Raw genomic sequence first — 24,973 nt, 5'->3', positions numbered from 1 at the left:
ACTAAGTCACCCAATTGAATAAACAGCACATCCAAGTATCTTGAACTTCCATTCACCTCAATAGACATCAACACCAGAGCAATTACTTTTAAATCCCTCAACAGCTCATGGTCTTCACAATGGTATCTGCAGCAACGGCTCCGTTCGTCGCACACGCCCTCATCGAAACACCCGCGGCCTTCACATTCATCTTCAAACCATCCTCTCAACTACAACCTCTTCCTCCATCCGCGGCTCTAATTGTTCAATCTTTTGGTGGTCTCTTACTCGCTACAAATCTCATCGCTCTGGTCTTTATTCGTCGGCCTTTGGACGACGTTGCGCGCCATGTCGCTCTCGCTTTTGCATTCTGGCATATCTGGCCTTGCTATCGCGCTTACATGCGCATGAATGGATACACAAAGGAAGAAGGTTCAACGACAAAAACGCTAGGTGGACCGGTGGTGCATTTGGGTGTTCACATCGTACTGTTGACTATGTTTCTTGGAACTTGGTTATTCGGCAATGCCTAGATAATAAGTCTATGATGTGTGTGTATCTACAAATTACAACTTTTAAATGTGTTTCCCTTCTAGTTTCTGAACAGTCTAAGTCCCGCCTCTTCAACATCTTCCATCTCGTCGTCGCTCTCGTTCTCGTTGAGCTGCATCTTGCGACCGAACAGTGTGCCGAAGAAACGGTCAATAGCGCCTTGCTCCCACGCACGTCGGTCCTCGGGAGCCATGAAGTTCTGCATCTTCTCGTGGACAGTGAAGCGCATCTTGCGGCCCTTGCTTGCCTTGCGATCGACGTTCTTGCGGTTCTTGACATCCTTGGCTGCTGTGAGAACCACTGTGGGCACGGCCTCGCCAGCGCCAGCTCCTGATGAGCCCTCCACTGTTCGCTGGTCGACAAGCTCCTTGAGGAGAAGTTGGTAGAAATCGGCGTCGTCGTAAATGTCGCTGTCTTCTGAGATGCCCTTGGCAGCCTGTGCGGGAGCGCATGAGCGAGGGGTACGAGAGCGCTTGGCGAGACGGTTTTCGGGGTCGATAAGTTGATCCTTGAGAGCGCTGATGAGTGTCTTGTTTCGCGACTCGAGACCCTTTGGCGCCGTGACGTTGACAGATTGGACCTTGCGAGACCACTTCTCCAAGCGATCCTCTCTAGATTTGATAGCTCTCTCCTCCTCTGCCTGCATCTGCTCCCAGATCTGGTTTGTAGTCATGGAAACATTCAACTCGCGCTTGCGCTTCTCACCAGCGTGGGAGGGCCCGAAGTTGTCCTTGAGGCTGCTGATGGTGTTGAGGAGCTTGATGGCAGCCTCTTCAGCGGCCTCGTAGGGTTCCGATTCGGGCTCGGGGCTGGCGTCGAGGGTCTCGAAGGTGTTGGCGGCGATGAGGGCCTTTTGGAGACGAATTCGAATGTTCAGGAGTCCATCGTAGGCCTTGCGCTGTTGGCGAATGGCAAGACCCTTGTCGACGTCAGGTCGGGTTGACAGAGCTGCTATCATGGGCTTTGCGTTTTGAGCCTTGGCCTTGGAGTCCTCCTCATCGCTGGAGCTGTCATCTTCGTCATCCTCTCCGTCCTCGCCAGAGCCCTCTTCTTCGTCGTCTTCCTCCTCTTCATCATCTTCGGAGTCCTCGCCATCGACAAGAGCGTCCAGACCATCATCCATGTCGTCTTCCTCAGAGTCGGAGCCCTCAAGCTCTGCACCAGCGTCATCCTCGCCATTATCGGAAGATGACATATAGTCGGCGGCAGTGGCTCTCTTGGAAGCAGGCTTTTTGGGCTTGGAACTGCCGCGGAAAGTAAAGTCCTTGAAGTGCTCCTCGTCGCTCTCGCCTAGGGCATCATCGCTCGAAATCTCTGAGTCGTTGGCCTCAGCTTCGTCGCGCTTAAGATCGGCGGTCTCAGGGTCGTCAAATTCTTCATCGCCCTCTTCCTCATCGTCGTCGTCCTCCTCCTCCTCCTCGGATGCGCTCTCTTCGAGAGCATCTCGCGAGACGCGCGAACCTCGGTACTGGGGACCAAGCGACAGGCCATCCTGCTTCCTCAGCTTACTTTTTCCGACGGAAACATAGTGCTCGGTGCCGGCGTTCTCGTCCTCGCTATCTTCGCTTCCGCTGCCCTGCTCGCTCGCCTCGACATTGGCCTCAGGATCGTAATCTTGAAATGGTTAGAACGCATGTCACGGTATAATAAGGATCAGTTACGACATACCCCTGGCGATAGGCTCGTCGGCGTCCTGGAATTTCTTCGCGCGACCCTTTGCTTTAACCATTGTGAATTGGTTATTTGACTTTTTCTTTGGTAGAATGTTACAAAGGTCTTCCACTAACAACAGTAGCCCCCACGTTGGAAATTTTCTGAGATTCGACCTTGAACTTTTAGGCGGTGGAAAATGGCAGAATTGTCGCAGCTCAGCGTTAGTGGATGGTGCCCTGTAGAGCCCGCTAGCTTTGAGTTCATGGAGCATTCACTGTGCATGAGTTCCATGACACCTTATTTGGTCAGTCTCATGTATTATTGACATAGGTAGACAACTTGAAATATTCATTCATTGCACATTGTTAACACCCATAGAACCAAACCATTTATAACTCAGAAAGTCGAGCTATTTATAACGTCATAACGTACTTGGTCTCATTGCGCTCAAGATGCGACCAACAACGGCTCGGCTCTTTCAGAGCTTAAGAGCTCTTCAACATGAGAACCCGCTGGTGAGTGGTCTCTGATCTATGCTACGCCTCTGAAGCTTGAATCTCATTGAGTAAATCACAGGGCCTTCCTCGGTCTGGAACACCTCCAACCTGGGGTAAACGTCCAGTACGTCGCAAGATCACTGGCGTTGAAAAGGTCATTGCTGTATCATCTGCCAAAGGTGGTGTAGGCAAAAGCACAGTTGCAGGTAACGGATGAAGACATGTTGTATGTTTGAAGCCTTTCTAATCTATGTATAGCAAACCTCTCCCTGGCTTTCGCCCGTTTGGGCTTCCGCGCTGGTATCCTAGATACTGATATCTTTGGCCCATCGGTCCCAACCTTATTTGACCTCTCAGGGGAGCCAAGGTTATCAAACAGTCAGTTATTCAGTCGTAGAGTATTCGCACATACACTAATATCTTCTAGATAACCAACTGATTCCCCTGACAAACTATGGTGTCAAGACAATGTCGATGGGTTATCTTGTTGGCGAGAATGCGCCAGTTGTATGGAGAGGTCCCATGGTTATGAAGGCCATCCAGCAACTTCTCCATGAAGTCGAATGGGGTGGTCTCGACGTTCTCGTCCTGGATCTGCCACCAGGCACAGGAGATACACAGTTGACTATCACACAGCAAGTCATTTTAGACGGTGCGTGTCTACGACATACAACAAATCACTCCTACTAACAAAGAATAGGCTCCGTCATCGTAACTACGCCTCATACCTTAGCCACCAAAGACGCTGTTAAAGGCATCAACATGTTCAAGACAGTTGATGTCAATATCCTTGGCGTGGTGCAGAACATGTCTCTTTTCCAATGCCCTCACTGCCACGGAGAGACCAACATCTTTGGTTCCAACGCGAGAGTGGAGAAGTTATGCCAAGAGCACAAGATCGACTTCTTGGGAGATATCCCCTTGCATCCCAACATCGGAGACGATGGGGACAGAGGAAAGCCAACAGTAGTGGCAGAACCTGAGAGTGAGAGGGCAAATGCCTTCCTTAAGATAGCGCAGGATATCTGTCCAAAGATCGATCTGAGCAGCAAATAATAGCCAGGTCGACTCACCATATACAAAGCAATGGATTATGCACAGTAACGGTTCCTATCAGCTCACTTAGTAAAACACTCGAACCAAGGGGAAGACGTGATGCGCTCATATAATGCTATTTGATTGACCTCTTCTGGCCTGTCGAAACCTCCTCGCTCCTAAGTACTAGAATCAGAGAAGATGAACTGGGATAAACGCCAGAAAGATGAATCGTTAGCCTCTGCAATGATTGAATAAGGCATGTTACCAAAACAAGAAGAAAGGTCCAGGAATTTCCAAACGCCCCCCGCGTGCCCTTTGCGTGTCGAACCGAGTACCCTGCCAAGAGAGAATGGTAATTAGTCTAGCTCATCGTTCACTTGATAGATATGACGGCTTCGTGTGGGGTCTTTGCGCATTGTTTGGCCGGAGCCTGTGAAGCCAACTGAAACAAATGTTAGTATCTTGTTTGTCAATCAGTTAATGGAAAGGGATGCATACCTCTACCATGGACACCTTCGGGAGTGCGGAACATGCTGTCCTTCTTTTGAGTCTTTCCAAACTTGGACTTTGCGCTGAATTCTTGCCACTTATTCTTATTCTTTTCAAGTTCCTTCTTAGCCTTGATTTTCTTTGGCTTAGGAGGCTTCACCTCGCCATCGTTTTCAGCTGCCTTCTTCGCCTCGGGATATACCGTCGCGCCTGCGGAGGTAACCAGTCCAGGAGCAGGCGGTGTCGCGGGCGCTGAAGTCGTCGGTGTTCCATCCGCCTTCCGCTTGTTGGACACGGGTCGGATATCGCGGGCTTGCAAAGTCTCTGTATTATCGTAGGTCTTGAACTTGACGACATAGATGGGATTCGAGGAGGATCCAGTGATGGAGGTAATGCGCGCTGGGTAGAAAGCCTTGTCGCCAGAAACCCACTTGGCTAGGACGGTGTCGTTGACGTGATAACTCGCGGGAGCCGGTTCCTTCTCCTCGGCCGGAGCTGCTTTCTTAAAGGCGGGGTGGTTCTCGCGCGACCACTTCTCGGGCTCGGGTGGCGGTGATGGCTGCTTTGGGGCGGGCTTTGGCGCTTGCGCAGGCTTGAGCTCAGCAATTTGTTCATTGAGAAGATCGATGAAGCCATTCAACTCGTCCTTTAAAATTTTGAGTTCGGCGTTGTCGGGGTCGTCGCGAAGCTGGCCAAGAACGATTTCGAACTGGAAAGAAACTGGTCAGTATGATGTATTCTAACGTCGAGAATGGGAATGGGAATGGAATGGGAATGGGTATCGCACTTGTTCTTGGTAGGCCTTCTTTTCCTCTTCGATTTCAGCGATGGACGACATGATTGCTGTGATTTTGGGCGTTCGGCGATGGAGTAACTAATATCTGGAGTTGACGTAGGTCTGGCAAATGTTTGATGGCGGCGATATGTTGATTGTTTGCCAATACATACACAGACGATGGAACTGACATGAAGATTGAAGTTAAAGGTCACGTGCAAAGTATGCACTGTAACAAACACGCACGCACCAGGCACCCCAGCTTATCCCCGCCGCCATCAAAGAAAGCTTCTAGAAGAAATGATGCAAAAGGGTGTGGAAGGATTCAAATTGTTGATAATACGCAAGTGATTTTATGTTACGCAGGACTCTCTGTATGGTTGTAATGTTTCGTGCTCTGATCAGTTGCTGGTATTCAACAACGAAGCCTAATGCGGGCGGATTTAATTTCCCAGCAGAAAGAATTTAGAGATAGCCTATCCGCACCTAACGTAGGGATTGATATTAACACATGCAGTTGTTAAACAACGATATAATCACATGATGGTAACTCTCTGTTTGGCACAACCTGACGACACGCGGCATTGGCGACATGAAAGTTCCGTTAAAGATTCCATGTATCTTGTTGACCCTCAGGGTATCAGAAGAATTGGCTCCAGAAGCATAAGAGACGAAACAATTTGGTCACTTTACGGAAGCTTAGTGTAGCACTTAGGCTACTTTATTATAGTAGCCTAAGGCTTAGAGATAATTCTTCTGTCACCCAACCTGGCGACTAATATTCATATACCTTGATATCCAATCCCGCCCAAGCTTTAGTACCTGTTTATCTGAACGCCTAAAGTCGGCCCGGGATCAGACTCAGGCTCAGGCTCAACAGTCAAAAGTCTAAAACCAGGACATGCTCGGTATCGTTCATTTGCTATCCCAACTAGTGATTAGTGATGCCGTGTCCGTGAGCCCCGGCCCATGGTTCGTGAACTAATGCATTCTGTATTACAAGTGACGCATCTGTGAGTTCGGCTCAGCTCAGCCCAGCCAATTTTATACGAGTGACTCGTCTCTTTTTTTATGTGACAAAGTTCCACAGGCACAGTGAGGCTTCGTAAGTGGTTTCTTCTCGGATTACCAAAGAGGGAGATTCCTTTTACGTTCCGATTGCGGCTCCGTCTCAGTTGTCGTTAATAAGTTAACTTATCATATGTCTACTGCAGTTATCTCCTGTTGATCTCTCATCTCATCTCTTTGCTGGTCCTCACTCTCACTCTCAACAAGTTCACTCGCTAGTCTCATTTATTGACGACCTACCTAATCATCTCTCGCTCATTCACCCACTAGCTCCAACTCAACTTGAATTTATTTGTGCGTATATCGTCACTAATAGAACGGTAGTGCTCTGCTGTGTTGTCAGAGAACAGAACTTAAACTTCCACCCCTCTTCGGAACCAACGAATCTCACTTGTCTCTTTTACAAAAAGGCTTCATTTCATTTGATTTCCTCTCTGAATCCATTACAAGCTGGTCCTAGCATCTCGGCAACACTAGTTCCTAGTTTCAATCTCCGCCATTTTGTTTGCTCCTTCGTTTCGTCTGGGGCTTTCCTTGCCTTTTTTACTTGGTCTGTGTTTGGGGTCTTGGTCTAGAATTACTCGCCTAGACTATCCATACTAGACACTACTTTACGTCAAAAAGTTGTTTCTCCTCCTTTGCGCAATCGCATTTTTTCATTCTCCCTCCCTTCTTTTACTTTTTGGCTATCTGTCTTCATATCTCATCATATCGACATCCCCAGACTCTCTCTCAGTGATCGTCGGAGGTTATCTCCGCCCCTCCACCAAGTTTCGACCTCACCGATTCTTTACTTGGTCGATCCATTGAAGATTGACATCACTGAAAGCGAGCCCTAGACTGAGACTGTACAAATCCGACCTACACTTAAAGGGAGCTCCATATTCGGCTACGGGAACGGAACTACAGTACTCCATACCATTCGCGATCCGACACGAGTTGAATTTGTTTTTCTTACATTACAACGTTTCTTATTCTCGATCCTGGAACTCCCTTGCGATTCGCCTTTCCAAGTACAGTACTTGCTCATGATATTATATGCTCGGGTCGTCGGTCCGGCCAGGAGGAACATAACACTGTAATCGCAAAAAACAAAAACAAACAAAGGGGGAAACCACCGTCGCGAAACGAAACTCCCAATTCTCTACAACTCGGACTGACCTGATCAATTCGTTACCGAGAGAAATTGCGCGCAACCTTTACGTTGTGTATTATATACCATCTCTGCCCTAATACTACCCTCCCACATCTACATCCTGCCCTGCAGGACCAGTACAGTACAGTACAGCCATGCCTCACACCCGAGATGCGGACAGCGCATCGTCCACGAGCGGCCAATCAAAACGGCCTCCGCTCAACCATCAGGAGAGCGACACCCAGAGCGAGAGCAGCGGCGTACAGAGCCAACACCAACACCAGCAACATCGCCGACACGTTCGTCATCACCAGCGACAGCACACTGTTGGCCACCTCCATCACGCCCGAGGTCCTGGCTCCAAAACAGCCCCCAAGCAGCCAAAGCTAAGCCGGAGACATACCGACACTCCCGATCAGATCGAACAGCAGCAGATCCTGCATAGAAACGCCGCAGCATCCAATTCCCATCGACGAGCTGCCAGCGACGCCAAGCTCTCCTCGCGCGACTCTTCCTCCGGCAATCTCACAAAGAGCGCGTCACAAACAAAGCTGACCAAGAATTCCTCGAGTACAAAACTAAACAAGAGCCCCTCTCATACCAAGATTGTCAAGAGCCCGTCACACTCCAAGCTCAAGCGCAATCGTTCACATACAGAAATCGGCAAGCGAACGCGATCGGCAGAACTCAAGCGCGCCTCGAGTACTACAATTGTCTATCAGCCTCAAACCTCTGGCGGCAAGTCGCAGGTGCATTTCGATTTGGGCAACGAGGAGGACGAATGGGTTGATGCCAGTGGTTCCAACTCGCCGTATCTCTCCCGCAAGGGCTCCCTTAACAGCAGCAATCACTCTGTCCACCCCGACGACCGCTCGAGACCGGTAACACCAAGCGACATCGCCGCTTTCAAGCAGGCCGAACGGGAACAGCAAACAGAACAGCAAAATTCGACGAGCCCAGAACGAGAGACGGCGCATCATAAGGAGTATCTTACATCCCGCATCCTAAAGCGCACTCCATCTCACGGAGCCCCGCCCCAGATGAGCGCCGACCTAGCGCAGATTTCCCCGCGGCACTTTGCACCAGCCTCTGCTGAAGCCCTCGGGTCGGGGACTCTTGCAGGAAGTAACACGGATGAATTGACATCTCGATTTGTCGAGGCAGTTGGTTCTGGATTGACTAGTGACGGATCCTTTTATCGAGCCCCTCGAGGAGAATTTCGTCGATTTGATGATACTCCCCACAAGGCTCGTTCTGTGACTAGCTTGAAAGACGATCTCGACGAGCGTCGGCAGCCACCCACGAGTGCACCAAAGGAAGAAGTCGACGATAGCGCTCTGGCACCCAAGACAGCCAGGCGCACAGCGCCGCCCGCTGCCCAGACATCACGGACGCAGCAGAAGCTTAACTTGCAACGAGCTAGTTCTGTGATCGAACCTGGACAGGCAGTCGGTGGTGTTGGGGGAGTTGTCGGCCACACGCCGCTTGTTGGCGTTGGTGGTCCTGGTTACGACGGAGGTAACAGTCGAGACCCTCGTGTCGGCAAGCTCTTGGAGCGCACCGGTATGGAGTATCTCGTCGTTCGACGATACCAGAACCCTATCGCGCGTTCAATCGAACGCCTCAACCACCTCCCAGGTGTAGCAAAGTCGTTACGCATCCCGCACTCTTACTCGGCCTCTACAAACGGCAAGCGATCTGGAGATCTCATGATGCGGCAGCACACTCGTAATGTCAGTATGCCAGATGCTCGATCGCGGCCTGTTACACCCAAGCGTGCTACCTCGATTCGCACCAACGGCGCAGCGTCAAGCTACGACGGTAACGACGACGACGGTAGATTAACAGATCGATTAAGCGGATCAAGCCTTGTTGGCGGCGAGGAAGAGGATGGAACGACAACTCTGCTTAGAAACCTGTGGGAGAAATCCGCAGAATTGAGTGCCAGCACGGATTAGAAACCTGCGTTCATGGCCACATATTTGTAACTATAGGGAAAGGGGCGTATGGTGCATCAAGGATGGGAAGTGCTTGGTTAGCATATAGGTATAGAAGGGTATGAGTCGAGGACGTCACTTTTTAGAGCGTCATATAATGACAATATGTTTTATAATAATCCTATTACAGAATTTATTCCTAATTATTAAAACGAATCGGGTTTGTATATTGTTTGAGTGGATCTACACATCTATATCTCTTTCTTCAACTCCAAGGCATGCGTCTTGTAATCCAATTAACAGCCACCATATCCGAACGCCAACGATGCCGCGCTGCATGCTTCAGATATCCCAGTCTAATACAGGACTCTACACAATTATATATTTGGTGAAAGCTGATCGTACTTGACACATCGTTCAACCTGGTTAATGTCAGTACATGCATAGCTGGAATGAGTACTTGATGGACTTACGTCTTCAATACTGGCCTGCATGAAACGCCTGGCCTCTAGGCCTAACCACACCATGATCATAGAGAAATCTCCGGCCTTCGCCATATTGGTACCGCTTTGTGCGCTAAGCTGTCGAAGGATTGGCAACGAGCTGCTAAGTAGGTCGACATCGGGGTTCAAGCTACGACCGATACCCTCGAGAAGCAGAATGCTGATAACGACGTTGACGAAATCTCCCTCGAGTCGGACATGGTGATTTCGGACCATGCTAAGCACCTCTTGGAGAATATCTCCAATCTTGACATTGCCGAGGGCCAAAGTACGGCTCTTAACACTTAGGACAAGGTGCTGCATTTTGAGTGCAAATACCTCCTTATCTAGCACAGCGTCAGGTTGACGACAGCGCTCGCACATGAGATGACCAGCCTTGTATCCGTCGAACTCAGCAACAGCACGGAAAAGGTCGAGGAAGTTATCGCGATTCACAGCATTGAGCTCTGTTACTAATCCCGTGTCGATGAAGATGAGCTGAGGGCGGAATCCCTCCGCATCAATCTTGGCCAGCTCTTCCTCCCAGGCCTTTGGGTCCTTACGATGTCGGTATGGTCGGAGTCTCTCGAGCACTTGCTCAGTGACATCTTCCGCTTCATCAGGATGGGCTTTGGTCATTGTCTTCCGTAGGCGTAGCTCGGGGTGGGCTGATTGGTAGAACCGCACCATAATATTGCCAGGATGCAAATCAGCATGAACAAAATTGTCAAGCAGCAGCATACGAAGGAAAGCATCGAGACCTTCATCGGCAATGTCATGCTGGAAGACACCACCACCATTCTCCATAAAGTCAGCCAATGGAATGCCTTGAGCATACTCCTCAATCAAAACGTTGCGAGTTGTGTACTCTGTGTAGGGGTATGGGAACCAAGCTGTGGACCGATCCTTGAAGTTCTTGCGGAAAGTCGCTAAGTTCGCTGCTTCTATACGGAGATCGAGCTGGAGCTTCATCATTTCTCCGAACTGAGTTACCTCATCTGGTAATGAAAGCCACTCGATGGTCGGGATAAGGTTGAGGAGAGAGGCAAAGAAGCCCATGATGCGAAGGTCTCTTCTTACTGTTCTCTCTACATGGGGGTGCAGAACTTTGACAGCAACGTATGATGATGGTATCCTTTGTGGTGAACTCTTCAGTACCGTATCGACGTTGCGCTTGACATTTTGCGCTAAAGGATATGAATCATGCAGATCAGCCTCCTCGGGTTTGGCTAAGCCAGGCTTCAACTTGGCCTTGTAGACCTGAGCGATTGCGCCAACACCTAGAGGTTTCTCATGGAACTCTTCGAAGATCTCCTCGAAAGGGCGGCCACCAAATGCAGCTTCAACAGTGGTTCGCGTAGCATGGAGCGAATGAGCAGGCGCATTCGAGTGAAGCTTTGACATAATCTCGCACATTTCTGTAGGGAAGATATCGGTTCTTGAAGCTGCCCATTGCCCAAGTTTGATAAAGGCTGGGCCAGCTAATTCCATCTCATTGACCAGGAAGCCGTACCACCAGAGTGTCCCTGATCGCTCATTATCTCTATCGGGTAGTCGATTTCCAAAGTAAATGGCAGGGATTGTGATAATGACCGGCACAAAGATAACGACAAGCTGAAGGAAGCGGAATCCTGTACAGACAGGTTCAATGATCAAGAGATCGATCAAGTATTTGATACGCTCTCCCAATCGTGCAATGCCCCTTGATTCAGCCGAAACACCCTTCCTCACTTCGGCTCGCGACGCTTCGAGCATGCGCTTCTCTCCGGTTTCTTGATCATTGTCATTATCCTGTTGCGACAATTCCACAAAGGCAGCTGTTCCTAGTGCCGCTGCACCACCAGACGCGCGTAAAGTTGCTCTTTTCAGACCAGGTGAAGACCAATTTGTAAATCGAGGATGGCGTGAGCTCTGAGAAGCGAATCGACGACTAAGGATTGATATGTTGGGTCTGATGTTCGGACATGTTCGGAGGCCCGGATGGACGAAAAAGCGGCATATTAAAGGACCAGCTCTCATCGCGACGGAGAAAGTGTCTTGTTGAAATATTGATTAAACACGAACACTCTCATGTTCGGGAAGAGGTTTAAGACGATCGCATTCGAGGAGTGAGAAGGAAGTCGTTGGAAGGTTTTAGGTAGGTACCTAGTATAAAAAGACGAATGCGTTTACATGTGCTAACATTAATGATGCAACGACTCAGTTGCAGGGATGCCCGCCGTCCCCCTGGCTCAAGCTAACAAATGGTGTTAGTGACGTCGAGCTACTAACTAAAGTGACGTACAAAGTACGCACTGATTATCGCTATCGGCTTATCAGCTCCGGTGCCTACGGATGCCTTCTAACTTGCACTGATTCTAGGCTCAAATTATTCTCTCGGGAACAACTCGGGAAGGCACGTGCTGCGCTGACCAAAGGCAGGAACATTTCTCGTTGGAGTGACAAGAAAGTGGGAAGCACTTGGCGCGATTTGCCCCGGTCTTTGCCGCTTTTACGCCTCAAATTTTTTGTTAGGCGCAACAAAGTATTGGATCCATCCATTTTTGGGGAATTTCTTGTTCATCCATTTATCCATTCTCCAATTCTTTGATCTTGTCATCATCGTCAATCGACATTTTCGATTTCTGAACCCTAGGATTTGCACGCAGATCCTCTCAATTTTTTGGCTTCTTCGTCAAACCCTTCAACTTCAATCTATAATTATTAACAATGGGTTGGTTCTGGGCAGACGCCGCTCCCGCTGCTGCGGTTCCTGTTGGTCATCCAGCGACTACCGACAAGGCTCCTCCAGTACGTTCACATCCTCAGCATTCTCTTTTCTGTTCGCATACTGACTATCTTCCAGCCTGGATGTCCCATGCACCAAAAGTCCGCCGATGCCTTGAATCCTGCTGCTAAGCCTAAGCCCGCCGAGATTCCTCCTCCCACTTCAGGATGTCCTGTTCCTCATGCTGCTCGAACCGAGGAGAAGCCCAAGTCTTTGATCTCCCAGCTCAACCCTCTCAACTACATGTTCCCCGATCTTTCTCAGAAGCCTGCACCCAACCAGGAATTCGCTCTACCGACCAGCCGAGATGAGTCTACCATTCCTAAGGGCTCCGGTGATGGCAACTGGGAGTACCCATCTCCTCAGCAAATGTACAATGCGCTTTTGCGCAAGGGCTACACTGATACCGATATCACTGCCGTTGAGGGCATGGTTTCGGTGCACAACTTTCTTAATGAGGGCGCATGGCAGGAGATTCTGGGCTGGGAGCAACGATTTGCGCGGGGTCTTATCAAGGGCTGGCAAATCTGCAAGAGAGGCGAGAGTCATGTTGAAGAAGAACTCAACAAGCACTGGGACGGTGTCAGCACTGAGCCAAGTCTTGTCCGCTTCCAGGGTCGACCCAAGGAGTTGACTCCCAAGGCCCATATGATGCAGGTTTTGGGCATGCTTTATCCCTCTAAGTTCGGGTAAGTTCTACCATTTCAGCTACATAAGATTGTCTGACTAACGTATTACAGCACCGAGCCTCCTTTTGATCGACATGACTGGTACGTCGCGCGCGAGATGAATGGCCAGAGAAAGGAGATTCGATACGTTATCGACTACTACTCTGGTGAGCCTGATGCTGATGGCGAGCCTGTCTTCTTTCTTGATGTTCGTCCTGCTGCTACTCCTTTGGGCGCGGCCGAGCGCATTATCCGTTGGAGTACCGATACCTGGTGGAAGGCCATTGGTGGCGACAGACATGAGCAGGACCCTACGCCTTGGTTCCGCGGCTCTTCTTAGACTCGTTTCTTTGGCGCTTGGGTTACGACGAATGCTGGTGTTTGGGAGATGCTTCTAGCGTATTTCTTTCTCCTCTCTAATTGTTACCATGGTGTGTATTTTTATAACGACGGCGGTTCGGGAGTCACTTGTATGAACATGAAGGTGAAGAAAAATTAGGACCATTTTGTATTATTATAAACTGCGCGCTGCATGTGCTTGCATTTAGTTCAAGTTAACAGCCAATTCGTTCACTTGGTCAATGAGAGCCTGGTCTTCTCCAGCTGCATTTTTCACCACCTTTCCAAGCTGGTGCTCCACGGTCATGCCAGGAATGTCGGACACAGCGCCCTGGGCCTGTTGAATTCGAGCAATCTGGAATTGCAAGAAGAACTTGGGGACCTTGATAGCGAGGTTTCCTCCAGCAGCCCTAATACCCGCCTCAGTAGCAAGGTAAACATTCAGCTCATTCTGGAACTTGTTGACATCGTTATCCGCCAGCGGTGATGAAGTCGCGAATTGGTCGAGAGCGAAGGCCAAAGGTGATTGACCAGACTCGGCGAAGTTGACGGAGGAAAAGGTCACTCCGTTTGAGTTCACATCAGGGACGCCGTCGATGGTGGTTCGCGAGGTGTCACAGGTGACAGCAGAGGCCAGTCCTGCGGCCGAGGAGGCGACCTCTTCGGGCAGGACTTCGTTACCGACGATGAAACAGGGGTTTTGTCTCTTCGCAAGATGAGGTGCTAATACAACGAGTCAGTATCATGACATTGATATCGATCAGATTGGTTCTTACCGGCGAAGGCAGTTCCAGCCAAAACGAGAAGAACAGGGAAATGCATTTTCGATGAGGGTTGGTGAAGAGCGGTTAGGGAATGGTATTAGTGAGTGTAATGAAGAACGAAAAGTAAATTATCAAATAAAGAATCCTCCAGGGATTGAAAAGAATTGAAGAGATACAGAAAATATGGAATTATATCTACCAAAACAAATCCGAATAAACAAGAACTGTACGCCTTTTATACACTCAGACTATATGTGACCATCGTTAAGCAAAACAAGCCTCGGCATGAAGTTGAATCGAATATGATACCAAACGATAGACCTTACTGTGTTTCCATCCCGAATACTCGTTCCATCCGACAGTGCCTGTATCATGGCTCTTGTCTTGAGGCTGTCTGCGACACTCCTCGTCCCAACAACCCAAGCCAAGGGTTTCAAGGATCCCTGATATGTCGCAATACTACACCCAAACTATCGACACCACAATCTAGAACATAGGGTTACATCATCCCTACTCCAATTCCAATGTAAGCTTATCGTCAAAAAGTCTGTGTCTGTGTGCATCTGTCTTGCAGCCACTGCAGTCAGGTCTTCGATATACTTTCCATATTGGGCAATGGGATCTGTAACATGAAGAGTTGACATCCATCTCAGCGGTAACTGAGACAGTTGAGTCAGCCTACCAACCAAGTTTCATGAATCTTTGCTGTTGAATTCTAAAACTCCAATGATTCATCTTTTTGATAAAGTCAAATAATGTTTGTTTTTTGTTTTATCTGATTTTATGAACATCGTACATTATCACATCTCTGATATCCATCCATATCCAAACGCCCGGATCAACGTCGCTCCATTCAACCAATCAACGACTGCGATTTTCTTCCAACGCTAAAGGGTCCCTGGAACTTTTTTTCCCCAAATCGCAAAAGCAAAAGCTCGTCCCGTCCCTTTTTTAAGAAATTCTGGTATTCGCCCAATTCCAAACGACGCTTTTTTGCGTCGCACAACGTCCTAATAATCAGCGTTCCTCCGCTTCGCCATGTCCGCTGAAGCTGAATCTGCTTCTAGCGACTATATTCGGCTTCACATCAGCCCTCTCGATCCCGAGCTTCTCAAGATCGTCCTGCCGGCCTCTGCAGCTCCCAAGGCGCGAAACATTTCCTACCACTCGATTGATACTTTTCCCGAGCGGCGCTACGGCTACGTCGAACTTCCGACCATGGACGCTGATAAGTTGAAAAAGAAGCTCAATGGCGCTGTGTTGAAGGGCAACAAAATACGGATTGAAAAGGCCCGGCCAGAACAACGAGTTGAGCCTACCGGCGAGCTCGATAAGGCAGATGAGGAGCATGAGAAGAAGCACAAGAAGCAGCCCAAGGAATCAAAAGAAGAGAGGCGGAAACGAAAGCGTGATCCTGAGATTCTAGAGGGTGTCGCTTTAACAGACCGCAAGGTCAAGCGAGGATGGACAGAAAACGCCGACCAAAGAAGAAAGAAGAGTAAACAGGACAAGGAAAAAGAGAAGGATGGCAAGTACACAGAGAAGAAGAAGCGCCTAAAATCCAAGTACACAGAGGGAGATGAGTGTCTGCTCAAGACCAAGGTCCCACCCAACCTGGTGTCCACTCTGCCCGAGGACGAACAACCTCGCAAGCGCAAGAAGAAGGGCAAGGGTCGCGAGGTGGTGATCCACGAATTCGCGAAGACAACAAAGTTCCCTAGTTTCTTGAAGAACTCTGTCGCCGAGGGCGAAGTCAGCGCAGCGACCGAGTTCGTCGAGGGTAAGGGCTGGGTGGACGAGAATGGCAATGTGGTTGAGACTGTCAAGGAGAAGAAGGTCACAGAGCCTGCGCCCAAGAAGAAGAAGGCCAAGAAGGCCCCCACGCCTCCCCCAGTTGAAGAGTCAGACGACGATACCAGCAGCAGTGGCACTAGCAGCAGTGGCACTAGCAGCAGTGGCACTAGCAGCAGCGGCTCTTCAGATGAGGAGAGCGAGAGCGAGGATGAGATGAAGGTCGATACCCCCGTAAAGGAAAAGAAGGAAACCACAACCAAGACCAAACCCCAAACAGATGACGAGTCTTCTTCCGACGAGTCTTCCGCTGACGAAGGCTCTGACGAAGCACCTCAACAAGCGACACCCCTCTCAGCCATCAAAGCCGACGACAACAGACCCATGTCCTCAAGCTCCTCCCGCAGTCTCACCATCAAGATTCCCCCTCCCCTGACCCCCTCCACCAAAGTCCATCCCCTCGAGGCCCTTTATAAACGGGTCAAGCCCGACGAAAACGCCACCGAGACACCTGCGCAGAAGGAAGCCGAGCCCTTCAGCTTCTTTGGCGCCGGCGGAGATGACGACGATATCGAGGAAGAAGAGGACCAAGATCCTGCCAACCAGACCATCGCAACTCCCGCGCCTATGACTCCCTTCTCTCGCCAGGACTTTGAATTCCGCAACGTTAGAAGCGCTGCTCCTACACCTGATACGGCGCATCCCTCGCGCATGCGCAACTTCTGGCCCGAAGATGAGGAGGAAGATGAAGATGCTGAAATGGATGATGAGGAAGGAAACAAGAATGCATCTGGGCCCTCGAGTTCAAGTGATTTCCAGGCTTGGTTCTGGAATAACAGACGTGATCTCAACCAATCGTGGATGAAGCGTCGCAAGACAGCTGCTAAGGAGAAGAGACATAGGGAGAACAAGGCTAGAGCAAGCAAGGCGGTATAGAACTTTTAGACGTGACATAAGAGGCATTAATAGGACATAACGATGCATATGCATTGATAACGTATGACTTTCTGGATCCACCTACGCCCTGGCTCGTTTGACAGTAGACGGCTCCTGTGAATTGTATGTTTCAATAAACCAACCGGTAATCAACTAGTTGCATTCTTTCTATCAGTGAAGTCTAGGTATGTGTGCTAGTCATACTCGTTTTCTATTTCCCTTCCCAATTATCACCCCTGGCTGGGGAAATGTCTCGAGACGACAAATCGTTCACACATCGATGTGGTTTGTCATCTTCTGAACAGACACCCTCTTCATATGAAGGTCCATCGAGCTTGCTCCCTGTTAAGGTCTTGTGAGCTCCATGGCTATCCGGTTTGGGCGGCTCGGGAATTCTTCCTCTTCCTGTACTGTTCCCTGAACGCATGACATTGCTCTCTTCAAAAGCATCCTCCTCGGCTGTTGCGCTCCTATTTGGCCGCCGAAAGTGGCTTTTGTGAAAAAACTTGTGACCTCCATGCTTGATCTTGTGCATGAGACCAGGGCGTGAGCAGGTCTGGTCCGAACCTTCTTCTTCGATGTCAGCTATCTGCGAGCTGCGACGTCTCTGAGTGTCGGCATCCAGAGAAGCACTTAGCCTTCTCTCTGACGCCAACAGGGTGGAAAGATTCTTGCCCTTGGATTTGTTGAAAGGGTTGGCGTCAAAGAGCGATTTATCGTATGTTGAAGAAGGCAATACTGGAGGCTGCTCAACAGCAGGAGTCGGTAGTGGTGTGTGAAGACCACTGCGGGCATCGATACCATGGTGGTAAAAAGTCGCCGGCGCTGTTTTGTTCGAGTCTCCGCCTTCGGCAGTTGAGCCAGTCCATTCTGTAGTCAGATCACGAGAGAAGAGTCTAGGGAATGAGGTGATGACAGTGCCATCGCTGACTCTCAGTTGCTGTTCAAAGCTCTTGTTACACATGATGTCCGCCAGAATCTCAGCTGTGCTCTTTGGTGTAGTATAGTGTCTCAGTATAGGATCACCTTTGGATACTTTCTGGTCACTCTGTCGTCGATCATCTGGGCATGAACGTGAACCCCCGTGTGTGGGTGAGCAGCAGTCAGAAACAGTTCGGCCATGTGTTCGAGAATCTGGATCATGGCCTGCAGGATATGCCCGGGCCCAAGTGATCTCAGCAACACTCCGACGAGTGATAACAGTAGTCGTCGCATCTGATTCTGCCCCACGGGTTTTGGTGTGAACCTCCATGTCTGTTGCGTTGATGTTCGCATAAGAGGTTGATGGCAGATTGATGGTAGTTGCTGGATCTACTGCTGTAGGCGTGGAAACTAGTATAGTGTTCGTGTCACCGTCTAGCTTTGGTAAAGGTCGACTCTCAGAAGATTCTTCTGTTGTTGTAGTTGTTCTTTCAGGCCTGTCGATATGGCCATTCTTCAACGCTTCGCCCAGCACAATACTAACAACGTCGCGGATGTCCTTGTCGCCAATGAGATATAATCCCCTGGCTTCCGGAACATCTCGACCTTTGCCATTTATAACACGTAAGTGTTCTCTCAAGTGTCTGATCTTCTGAAGTCGGTCGCTCACTTTCCTGGCGATGCTCTGAGTTGCTTCATCTCCATCATACAGCGGCTCATCGGCATCCACTACTGCCTCATGAGAAGCTGAGCTGTCTGAGTCGATGACTACTGCAGGAATTCTTGAAGAGTCGACTCTCCACAGTGTCTCTTGACTATCGTGCCTCGGCTCGCCTCGATCTTTCTCCGATGCCTCGATATAGTAGGCTCTCAGCCCAGGCTCTGGTAATGCGGGCTTGAAGGAAACTTTCTCAATCTTATAGCCTTCTTGTGTATCAGCATCTTGATACATGTAGTACGCAGAGCCATTCGATCGAGGGTCGAAAATGTAGTAAGCTGGATACTCTGGCTCCGAGGCTGTTTTATGGTCTTCCAAAGTGCTATCGGACTCAGCGTCCAGCTCCGGTCGAGGCGTATCGCTACTAGTGGTGGCAGCCTGAGAGTCCTCTATCATCTCTTTCAACTTCTTATATACTGAGCCCAATTTGTAGAGTCGAGCATCGGGGATTGATCGTAAGCGGTTTTTCGTCAAGGGCTGCGGTGCCTGTCCTTCAGTATCAGGCGAAGCCGTGCCAGTCTCGATAGGATGTCCGTTTGGCGTTGTTTCGCCCGAAGCATTTGAATTTCCGTCGGCTGTATCGTCTTCCAATTTGTGGGCTTTCTCGCTCCGGTCCTCGAAATCTGTAGTGGTCTCCTTCTGGCAGTCCTTGTCCGAATACGAGGAACTGGCAGAGGAGTGACGTGAAGAAGTGTCGTCTTGCGGTGACTCGGTATTCTGTGCTGTGAACATTCTCGAGGGCTTTGGAAATTCTTCCGAGTTATCGTTCTTCTAAAACATAGATTTTCCATCTCCAGGGCTCATAAGTGTCGAATGAGGAGCGTTACTGGGCGGCGTCTGAACTTTCTCGCCGTCTTTTTCATGGCTGTCATCCTTACCAGGGTCATTGCAGGTATCGAGTTCGTGCGGAGTAGTGTTTTTTGTCGAATCCTCGGTATCAGAGGACGCAGAAAACAATACGAGGTCTGGGTGCACATCAGGGGCAGTAGTGAATAGCGTTGGCATCTTAGGGAGACACCGTGTGTCGTCGTGACCCTCCATCTTGTAAAGAATATGGATTGGAGTGATTCAGATGGTAATGAAAGTAGATAGGTAGGTTATGCAACACCGGTTGGTAAGATAGGGGAAGTAGAGAAGTATTGGCAAGATTGATTTGAGGTGATAATGGATGACAGAGCGGAAGAGACGAGCTCCGGTCGTAAGGTATAGTGCGGCTATCTGGGTAAGGCTTTCCTTCCTTCTCCAGTATTCATGGTTAGGAATATCTAGCATAAGAATAAGGAAAGAGCGCATGGCGGGTTTCTAAACGCACCATTTAGCGATAAGGAGTGGCAGGAGCATCGACATCACAAGGGCAAACAGCAGTGAGTAGTATGAAAGGAAGTGGTTTTTGCTCTGAAATATTCCTATAGTCGCTTTTTATGCGTGACGATTGCTACTCGCTCGGGCAGTATGATACTGTTGAGTTTGACTCATGGCTATACAACAATGGAAGCTTGCACCAACTCCCACTCTGGTCTTCGCTTCTAGACCCTAATATACGGAAATCAACCACATCTTCTAACCCTTCCAAATCCTAAGAACCATCCTCTTGATCCCTAGTTTCGTCCTTTCCTGGATCTTCAGAATCTTTCGGTCTCGTATCCTTGGAGCTTTCCCCCTCTTTCGTCCACTATGGTAACGGGGATCCCTTTCCTGGCGTCCAACTAGATCCACCTCCAAATGCAGATCCAGGCGTCTGTGCCAAATAGTTGATGTTTCTAACCGGTGTTACCGGCCCGGCTGAGCCATCAGCAGGTACCAAAGGAGGTGGCGTATCCGCTCTTGGAACCTGCTGGTCACCCTTGCGAGGCGGTTTGAAGTTGACGTCCCTACCTGCACGATAAATATCTTGCAACATCGTCTCCAGGATTCCGGCATCTTGAAACTCGAGATACTTCTTATACAACTTGAGGGCTGTCCGGGAATCTTCAATGGAGTCGTGCGTCTCCATTTGGATATCTTCTTTGAGGAGATGCCATGCCAAAAAGGCCAATGATAGCTTTCGCAGTCGAGATTTGAGGAAGAACAGGTCAATTGTGTCAATGACCTGCGACTTGGGGATATGTATGTTGATAACTCGGAAGTCCTGTTTCAGTCCATGGCCCAAGAATTTACATCCGAGGTTGAGAAGAATCCACATCTTCTTGTATGCCATTTTTAGTGGCAGCAGACTGTGCTTCGAAACTCGGGGGTCTAGATCTTGCTCAGTGATGCCCGAGTAGGATGTCAAGTAATCGACAATCGGTTCTCTGATATTGATGTAATCATCGATGAATGGCGTCCCTTCGTCTTCACCTTGGCCACGAACGACTGATGCTCGAGCAAGTGCGTACGCTATAGGCCGGATTGTCTCCCTTTCACCATCTGAGTTCATTTCGATCTCTGGTTGTCGTATAGCAACGAACTCAGTGTCGAGCGCGATGATTGTATCTGGGCCAGGGGCTTCAGTTTCAGGGTTGAGTACCTGGTATGTCTTTGTTGCGGGATCTGTGTTTGGGCTAGAGAATGTCAATAAAACGGAAAACGACGACGAAGACGAATCAACACATACCTGAAGTCCTTGTAGAGGATAGAGGTGTCGATATTTTTCTTCCATTCCGTATCGATCTTGTTATTCTCATCCTTTACCTGATACGCAACCACAGAAGGTACCTTCCAAGATGTGTTGAAGGTAAGTGCCTCTTCCGTGCTAACTGATCTCACCAGAAAGTCGTTGAACAAATGCCATCGGCTCTCTGCTGGTGGTTCGGGTTCCGCATGTGCCACTGCGCTTGTTGTTAGTTACAGACTCCAGCAAGGACTCAATAACTTACCATTGATCATGGATACGAGATGAGACTTCTGCGTCTGCCCACTCTCGATATTGATAGCCATTCCAGTGAGTGAATAAACTTTTATGTTATGCATGCCTCGTTGGAGATGGAGCTTCAAATCTTCACCCTCATAGCAGAAGAATTGTTCTCTCTCCACGATAATTCCAATCTCCTCGGGGAGCCATCCTGGTGTTGACCAAAGCGCCCGTTGTTCTTGGTTGGTGATGGCAGTGTTTAGCATGAGTACTGAAGGTATGCTATGGATACTCTTTCTTGTTGCTATTGTCTGGTATCGTTGGCATCGGCTACACCATCCCTTTGATGTTGTCTCTCTTTCAACGCTGTTCTTAAGAACCTGGGAGAATGTGGTGCGTGGCATCTTGGCATTTCGACCCCCAACCTTCTAGGCTGCATTAAGTATTTGTTCATTGAGGGGTATTCAAGTACTCACAGCAGAAGGGTAAAGTAAGTCGTTAACGTAAGTCGAGCCGGGGCGCGTGTACTCGCTCCTACAGTTAATGCACCGAATCGAGGTCGTCGCCGACGTTGCCATTACCTGGTCCATGGCAGACTGATCCATCTCTGTCGTGTTAATCGCCTTATAGTCATGCACGATCTTATCCAAAAGAAATCGAGTAAGCCCTTGGAGCATTACATTAAGAGATGAGCCATGGGGGTCTTCTTCGAGTAGGCCGAGCGGTCCCGCTGCGCTAGTCAGTTGTGGTCTATGTTAAAAGGTAACTGATCATACCTTGGGGGTGGCTGCTGAGAGTCTTCAGCAGGTTTGTTGCTTGACAAATTGAGCCTTCAGCCTTCTGAAGCATATCGAACAAGAATCCAAGCTCGCACAACAGACATATCTCGCTTACACATGATGTAGCAGCGTGTCGAAGAGCAAGATTCCGAATGACAGGGGTAAAGTGCATAATCTGCAACAAGGAGTTGGCGTAGGAATTTGAGATGTGTGTCTCAAGTCCTGAGTAACGGGTTTTGTTGTAGAATCTGCTTTTGGTTAGCAATAGGCCACTTATCAGTGCAAGAATACTAACCCGAAGTCAAAATCATCCACTCCGAACTTGCTGTACTTGATCTCGACATTGCGATACATGACCGGCACTTCGGACTTCTTACTTTCGATCCCCATATCAGTGAGAGTACCAAGCAGCTCATCGACTTTATCATCGGAATCCGCGGCGTTGCTAGTAGCAAGTTCGCGAGCCTTTTCGCTGAGAAACTTGGGAGCCTTGAGCCCAGAACCGCCCGATTTATGAACGTTTCGCGTATTCTCAGCCTGGTTTCTCCGCAATCCCCGAGAATTGCGTCCATACAGCCCGAACTCGGTAGCTTTGAGTCCTGAGAGAAATTGACCGTCAAACTTGACAGGGGGCGCCCCAACATCGCAAGGTATGTCCGGCCAGGCAGATGCCAGTGTCTCTCGATAATGAGGCATGCCAATTGTGTTCAAAGGTCTATAGAGATTAGCGAATAAAGTATATAATGTTGATAAGGCACAACTCACGTTTCTGGTGTCCATTCGATGTTTGGCAAGTGCTCTTGTGGAGTTGCAAGCTCAATAGGAGTCGGTAAATCTACGAAATGAAGCTTTGATGGTGATCCCCATAAGTGAATGAAGCTATCAGAATCCGTCAAAGCCATGGCTTCGCCCGAAGGTGCAATCTCAAACATGCTCACGGCAAGAGTCTTGGCTTGTCGCACATTGCTAGTGTTAATATTCATAAGATCCACAATGTGAATTTGACCACTCTGCGATATCACTATACTAGTAGTGAGCATCCTGGGATGCATTCGCACAAACGCGGCGCCTGCTGGGAAGGGAATAGGAGGCATGGATGACATCTTCTTAAGGTCGAACACGTTCAGGAAGGGGTCCAGCATGTAACCTTGACCCGGTCTAAGGGAGAAACCACAGGTAACAATGAAGTCGTGCTGGGCATCTATATCATTAATAACGGCGGAGTGTGCATTCCATGACTTGACGACCGCAAAGCTGATTGGGTCTAGAAGGTTGACAGAGCCGTTCCTCGTCGCTGCGCATATGTAACGTCCCCGTTTCATGATGGTGTATTGGTGTTCAGTAGGTACCTGGTACTCGTTAGGAAAGATTCCAACAGTCATACGCATGCTGCTCACTTGTTTTGTGACTTCACCCTTATTGAGGTCAACGACAAGCATTGTATCTTGCCAGCCAGCAGCAATGATCTCTGCCGTTCCCTTTGATGTAAAAGACATACATCTTAAATCTTTCATCTCATCATGCCTGCCCGGGGTTAGCGCCCGTCTTTCTTCGCTCTCTGTGACCTGGAATTCGCCTACTTGATATGCCATATTGGTGGTCCCCTTCGTATAGCCATATGGAGATCCTGAGGTCCTAAAGCTACTACGCCTTTGTCGTTGACGAGTATTTGACGAACTGGACCCTCGGCAGAAGTATGCGCCTTGAGTGAGGTGTATCGCTCAAGGTTGGTGCCGTAGAAGGATGTAACTCGACCCTAGAATTCCCATTAGCGAGAGCCCATCCACGGCCTTCGGCCTTTCAATCTTTCCATACATAGTCGTTTCCGGTCCAAAGAAGTTCATACGATGTGTCGAAGGTCATAGTAGTAACTGGCGTCGGCATCGCGTGCACGCCCGGAGGCGGAAAGGGTATCCGGGTGACCTGCGACAACAGCGTGTAAGCGTATGCATAAAGAACAAGTCTTGAAAGACTACATGTATATCGGAGCCAAGTTTTCCATTATATTGTATGTATAAAATGTCTAAGGTGCGGCGCTGTCAGGAAACGTACCTCATCCCAATCGGCGTCCATTGTAGCAGAATATGGGCATTATCCGTAGGCACATAGCTTTATAAGAAGGCGCCAACTCTGTCCAGACCTCACCGAGGCTGGCGCACAAGACTCTGAGCGCGTGTATCTGTTCTGTATCTGTTAAAACAATAAAAGTGTAGAATTAGCCTCTTAACCCCAAATATTGGGTTTATTGATAGAAGCAGACGCCGGTGACGGAAGTGGGATCCAAACCACCAGCTCCCCAAGCTTGATGGAGGGGCATCGAGCTTCCTTCCATTAGCCGACGTTTAACCAGCGCGCGAAGTTGACGCGCTTACAGCTTCGCACCTGCCCATTGAATGATTGTTACTTGGTACTGAAGCAGACAATGTAATGATTGGTTTTCTATCTGAGTGGGGATGCTTATAGAAAACAGAGATAGTAAGTTTGGCTTGATCCCGGTGGCTTAGGATCTTATGGCTGGGCTAATAGAGAATGTCTTCGGTTTGCTTCTATTCATCATCAATACGTCTGATAGGAACTCATGCTCTGTTAAATCGGGAACAAATACGCACACAATGCATTGATCACCAAGGCGCAAACTCGCTACAAAGTGTATACAAGCCCAATGAGTGGGCAAAAGTACTCTCATGTACCTCTAGTCTGGAAATACTTGTCTCTGAAGTACCCAAATCATAACGTCCTCACCTCGCGTGTAAGTGGGCAGGCAGCATGACTTGCAGACCAAGAAACGATATAGCCGACCCAAACAAGGTCAATTCTAGAAAAGCAGCTGCGTAAATTATGTATTAATCTATAGC

At 49.2% G+C, this 24,973-nt stretch overlaps 10 protein-coding genes across 10 annotated transcripts; 4 read left to right on the top strand and 6 right to left on the bottom strand.

Annotated features, from left to right (window-relative positions):
• Positions 1–571: 571 nt before the first annotated feature.
• On the bottom strand, positions 572–2,260 carry FIESC28_00587 (uncharacterized protein; the record flags this gene model as incomplete). The annotated part of the gene is made up of 2 exons (XM_031154738.1): positions 572–2,145; positions 2,200–2,260. 2 exons carry the CDS (start codon positions 2,258–2,260, stop codon positions 572–574), a joined length of 1,635 nt encoding a protein of 544 aa, XP_031021181.1.
• A 376-nt stretch (positions 2,261–2,636) lies between these two features.
• On the top strand, positions 2,637–3,737 carry FIESC28_00586 (uncharacterized protein; the record flags this gene model as incomplete). The annotated part of the gene is made up of 5 exons (XM_031154737.1): positions 2,637–2,699; positions 2,761–2,887; positions 2,940–3,059; positions 3,109–3,333; positions 3,382–3,737. 5 exons carry the CDS (start codon positions 2,637–2,639, stop codon positions 3,735–3,737), a joined length of 891 nt encoding a protein of 296 aa, XP_031021180.1.
• Positions 3,738–4,075: 338 nt separating this feature from the next.
• On the bottom strand, positions 4,076–5,046 carry FIESC28_00585 (uncharacterized protein; the record flags this gene model as incomplete). Its single annotated transcript, XM_031154736.1, has 3 exons — positions 4,076–4,161; positions 4,218–4,917; positions 4,996–5,046. The coding sequence occupies 3 exons, from the start codon at positions 5,044–5,046 to the stop codon at positions 4,076–4,078; spliced, it is 837 nt and encodes a 278-aa protein (XP_031021179.1).
• Positions 5,047–7,341: 2,295 nt separating this feature from the next.
• FIESC28_00584 (uncharacterized protein) lies at positions 7,342–9,144 on the top strand (the record flags this gene model as incomplete). The annotated part of the gene is made up of 1 exon (XM_031154735.1): positions 7,342–9,144. The coding sequence occupies one exon, from the start codon at positions 7,342–7,344 to the stop codon at positions 9,142–9,144; it is 1,803 nt and encodes a 600-aa protein (XP_031021178.1).
• Positions 9,145–9,500: 356 nt separating this feature from the next.
• On the bottom strand, positions 9,501–11,624 carry FIESC28_00583 (uncharacterized protein; the record flags this gene model as incomplete). The annotated part of the gene is made up of 2 exons (XM_031154734.1): positions 9,501–9,545; positions 9,597–11,624. The coding sequence occupies 2 exons, from the start codon at positions 11,622–11,624 to the stop codon at positions 9,501–9,503; spliced, it is 2,073 nt and encodes a 690-aa protein (XP_031021177.1).
• Positions 11,625–12,314: 690 nt separating this feature from the next.
• Positions 12,315–13,380, top strand: FIESC28_00582 (uncharacterized protein; the record flags this gene model as incomplete). The annotated part of the gene is made up of 3 exons (XM_031154733.1): positions 12,315–12,395; positions 12,451–13,061; positions 13,113–13,380. The coding sequence occupies 3 exons, from the start codon at positions 12,315–12,317 to the stop codon at positions 13,378–13,380; spliced, it is 960 nt and encodes a 319-aa protein (XP_031021176.1).
• Positions 13,381–13,584: 204 nt separating this feature from the next.
• Positions 13,585–14,201, bottom strand: FIESC28_00581 (uncharacterized protein; the record flags this gene model as incomplete). Its single annotated transcript, XM_031154732.1, has 2 exons — positions 13,585–14,102; positions 14,156–14,201. The coding sequence occupies 2 exons, from the start codon at positions 14,199–14,201 to the stop codon at positions 13,585–13,587; spliced, it is 564 nt and encodes a 187-aa protein (XP_031021175.1).
• A 980-nt stretch (positions 14,202–15,181) lies between these two features.
• On the top strand, positions 15,182–16,870 carry FIESC28_00580 (uncharacterized protein; the record flags this gene model as incomplete). The annotated part of the gene is made up of 1 exon (XM_031154731.1): positions 15,182–16,870. The coding sequence occupies one exon, from the start codon at positions 15,182–15,184 to the stop codon at positions 16,868–16,870; it is 1,689 nt and encodes a 562-aa protein (XP_031021174.1).
• Positions 16,871–17,081: 211 nt separating this feature from the next.
• Positions 17,082–19,550, bottom strand: FIESC28_00579 (uncharacterized protein; the record flags this gene model as incomplete). The annotated part of the gene is made up of 2 exons (XM_031154730.1): positions 17,082–19,261; positions 19,388–19,550. The coding sequence occupies 2 exons, from the start codon at positions 19,548–19,550 to the stop codon at positions 17,082–17,084; spliced, it is 2,343 nt and encodes a 780-aa protein (XP_031021173.1).
• A 631-nt stretch (positions 19,551–20,181) lies between these two features.
• Positions 20,182–24,191, bottom strand: FIESC28_00578 (uncharacterized protein; the record flags this gene model as incomplete). Its single annotated transcript, XM_031154729.1, has 11 exons — positions 20,182–21,049; positions 21,103–21,316; positions 21,365–21,767; positions 21,816–22,069; positions 22,116–22,179; positions 22,234–22,366; positions 22,414–22,833; positions 22,884–23,642; positions 23,699–23,874; positions 23,934–24,041; positions 24,171–24,191. The coding sequence occupies 11 exons, from the start codon at positions 24,189–24,191 to the stop codon at positions 20,182–20,184; spliced, it is 3,420 nt and encodes a 1,139-aa protein (XP_031021172.1).
• Positions 24,192–24,973: the final 782 nt, after the last annotated feature.

This window comes from Fusarium coffeatum (genome assembly GCF_003316985.1).
Source record: "Fusarium coffeatum strain FIESC_28 chromosome Unknown BRIP53273_contig_15, whole genome shotgun sequence".
NCBI lineage: Eukaryota > Fungi > Ascomycota > Sordariomycetes > Hypocreales > Nectriaceae > Fusarium > Fusarium coffeatum.
This window is presented reverse-complemented; position numbering and strand designations above follow the sequence as displayed.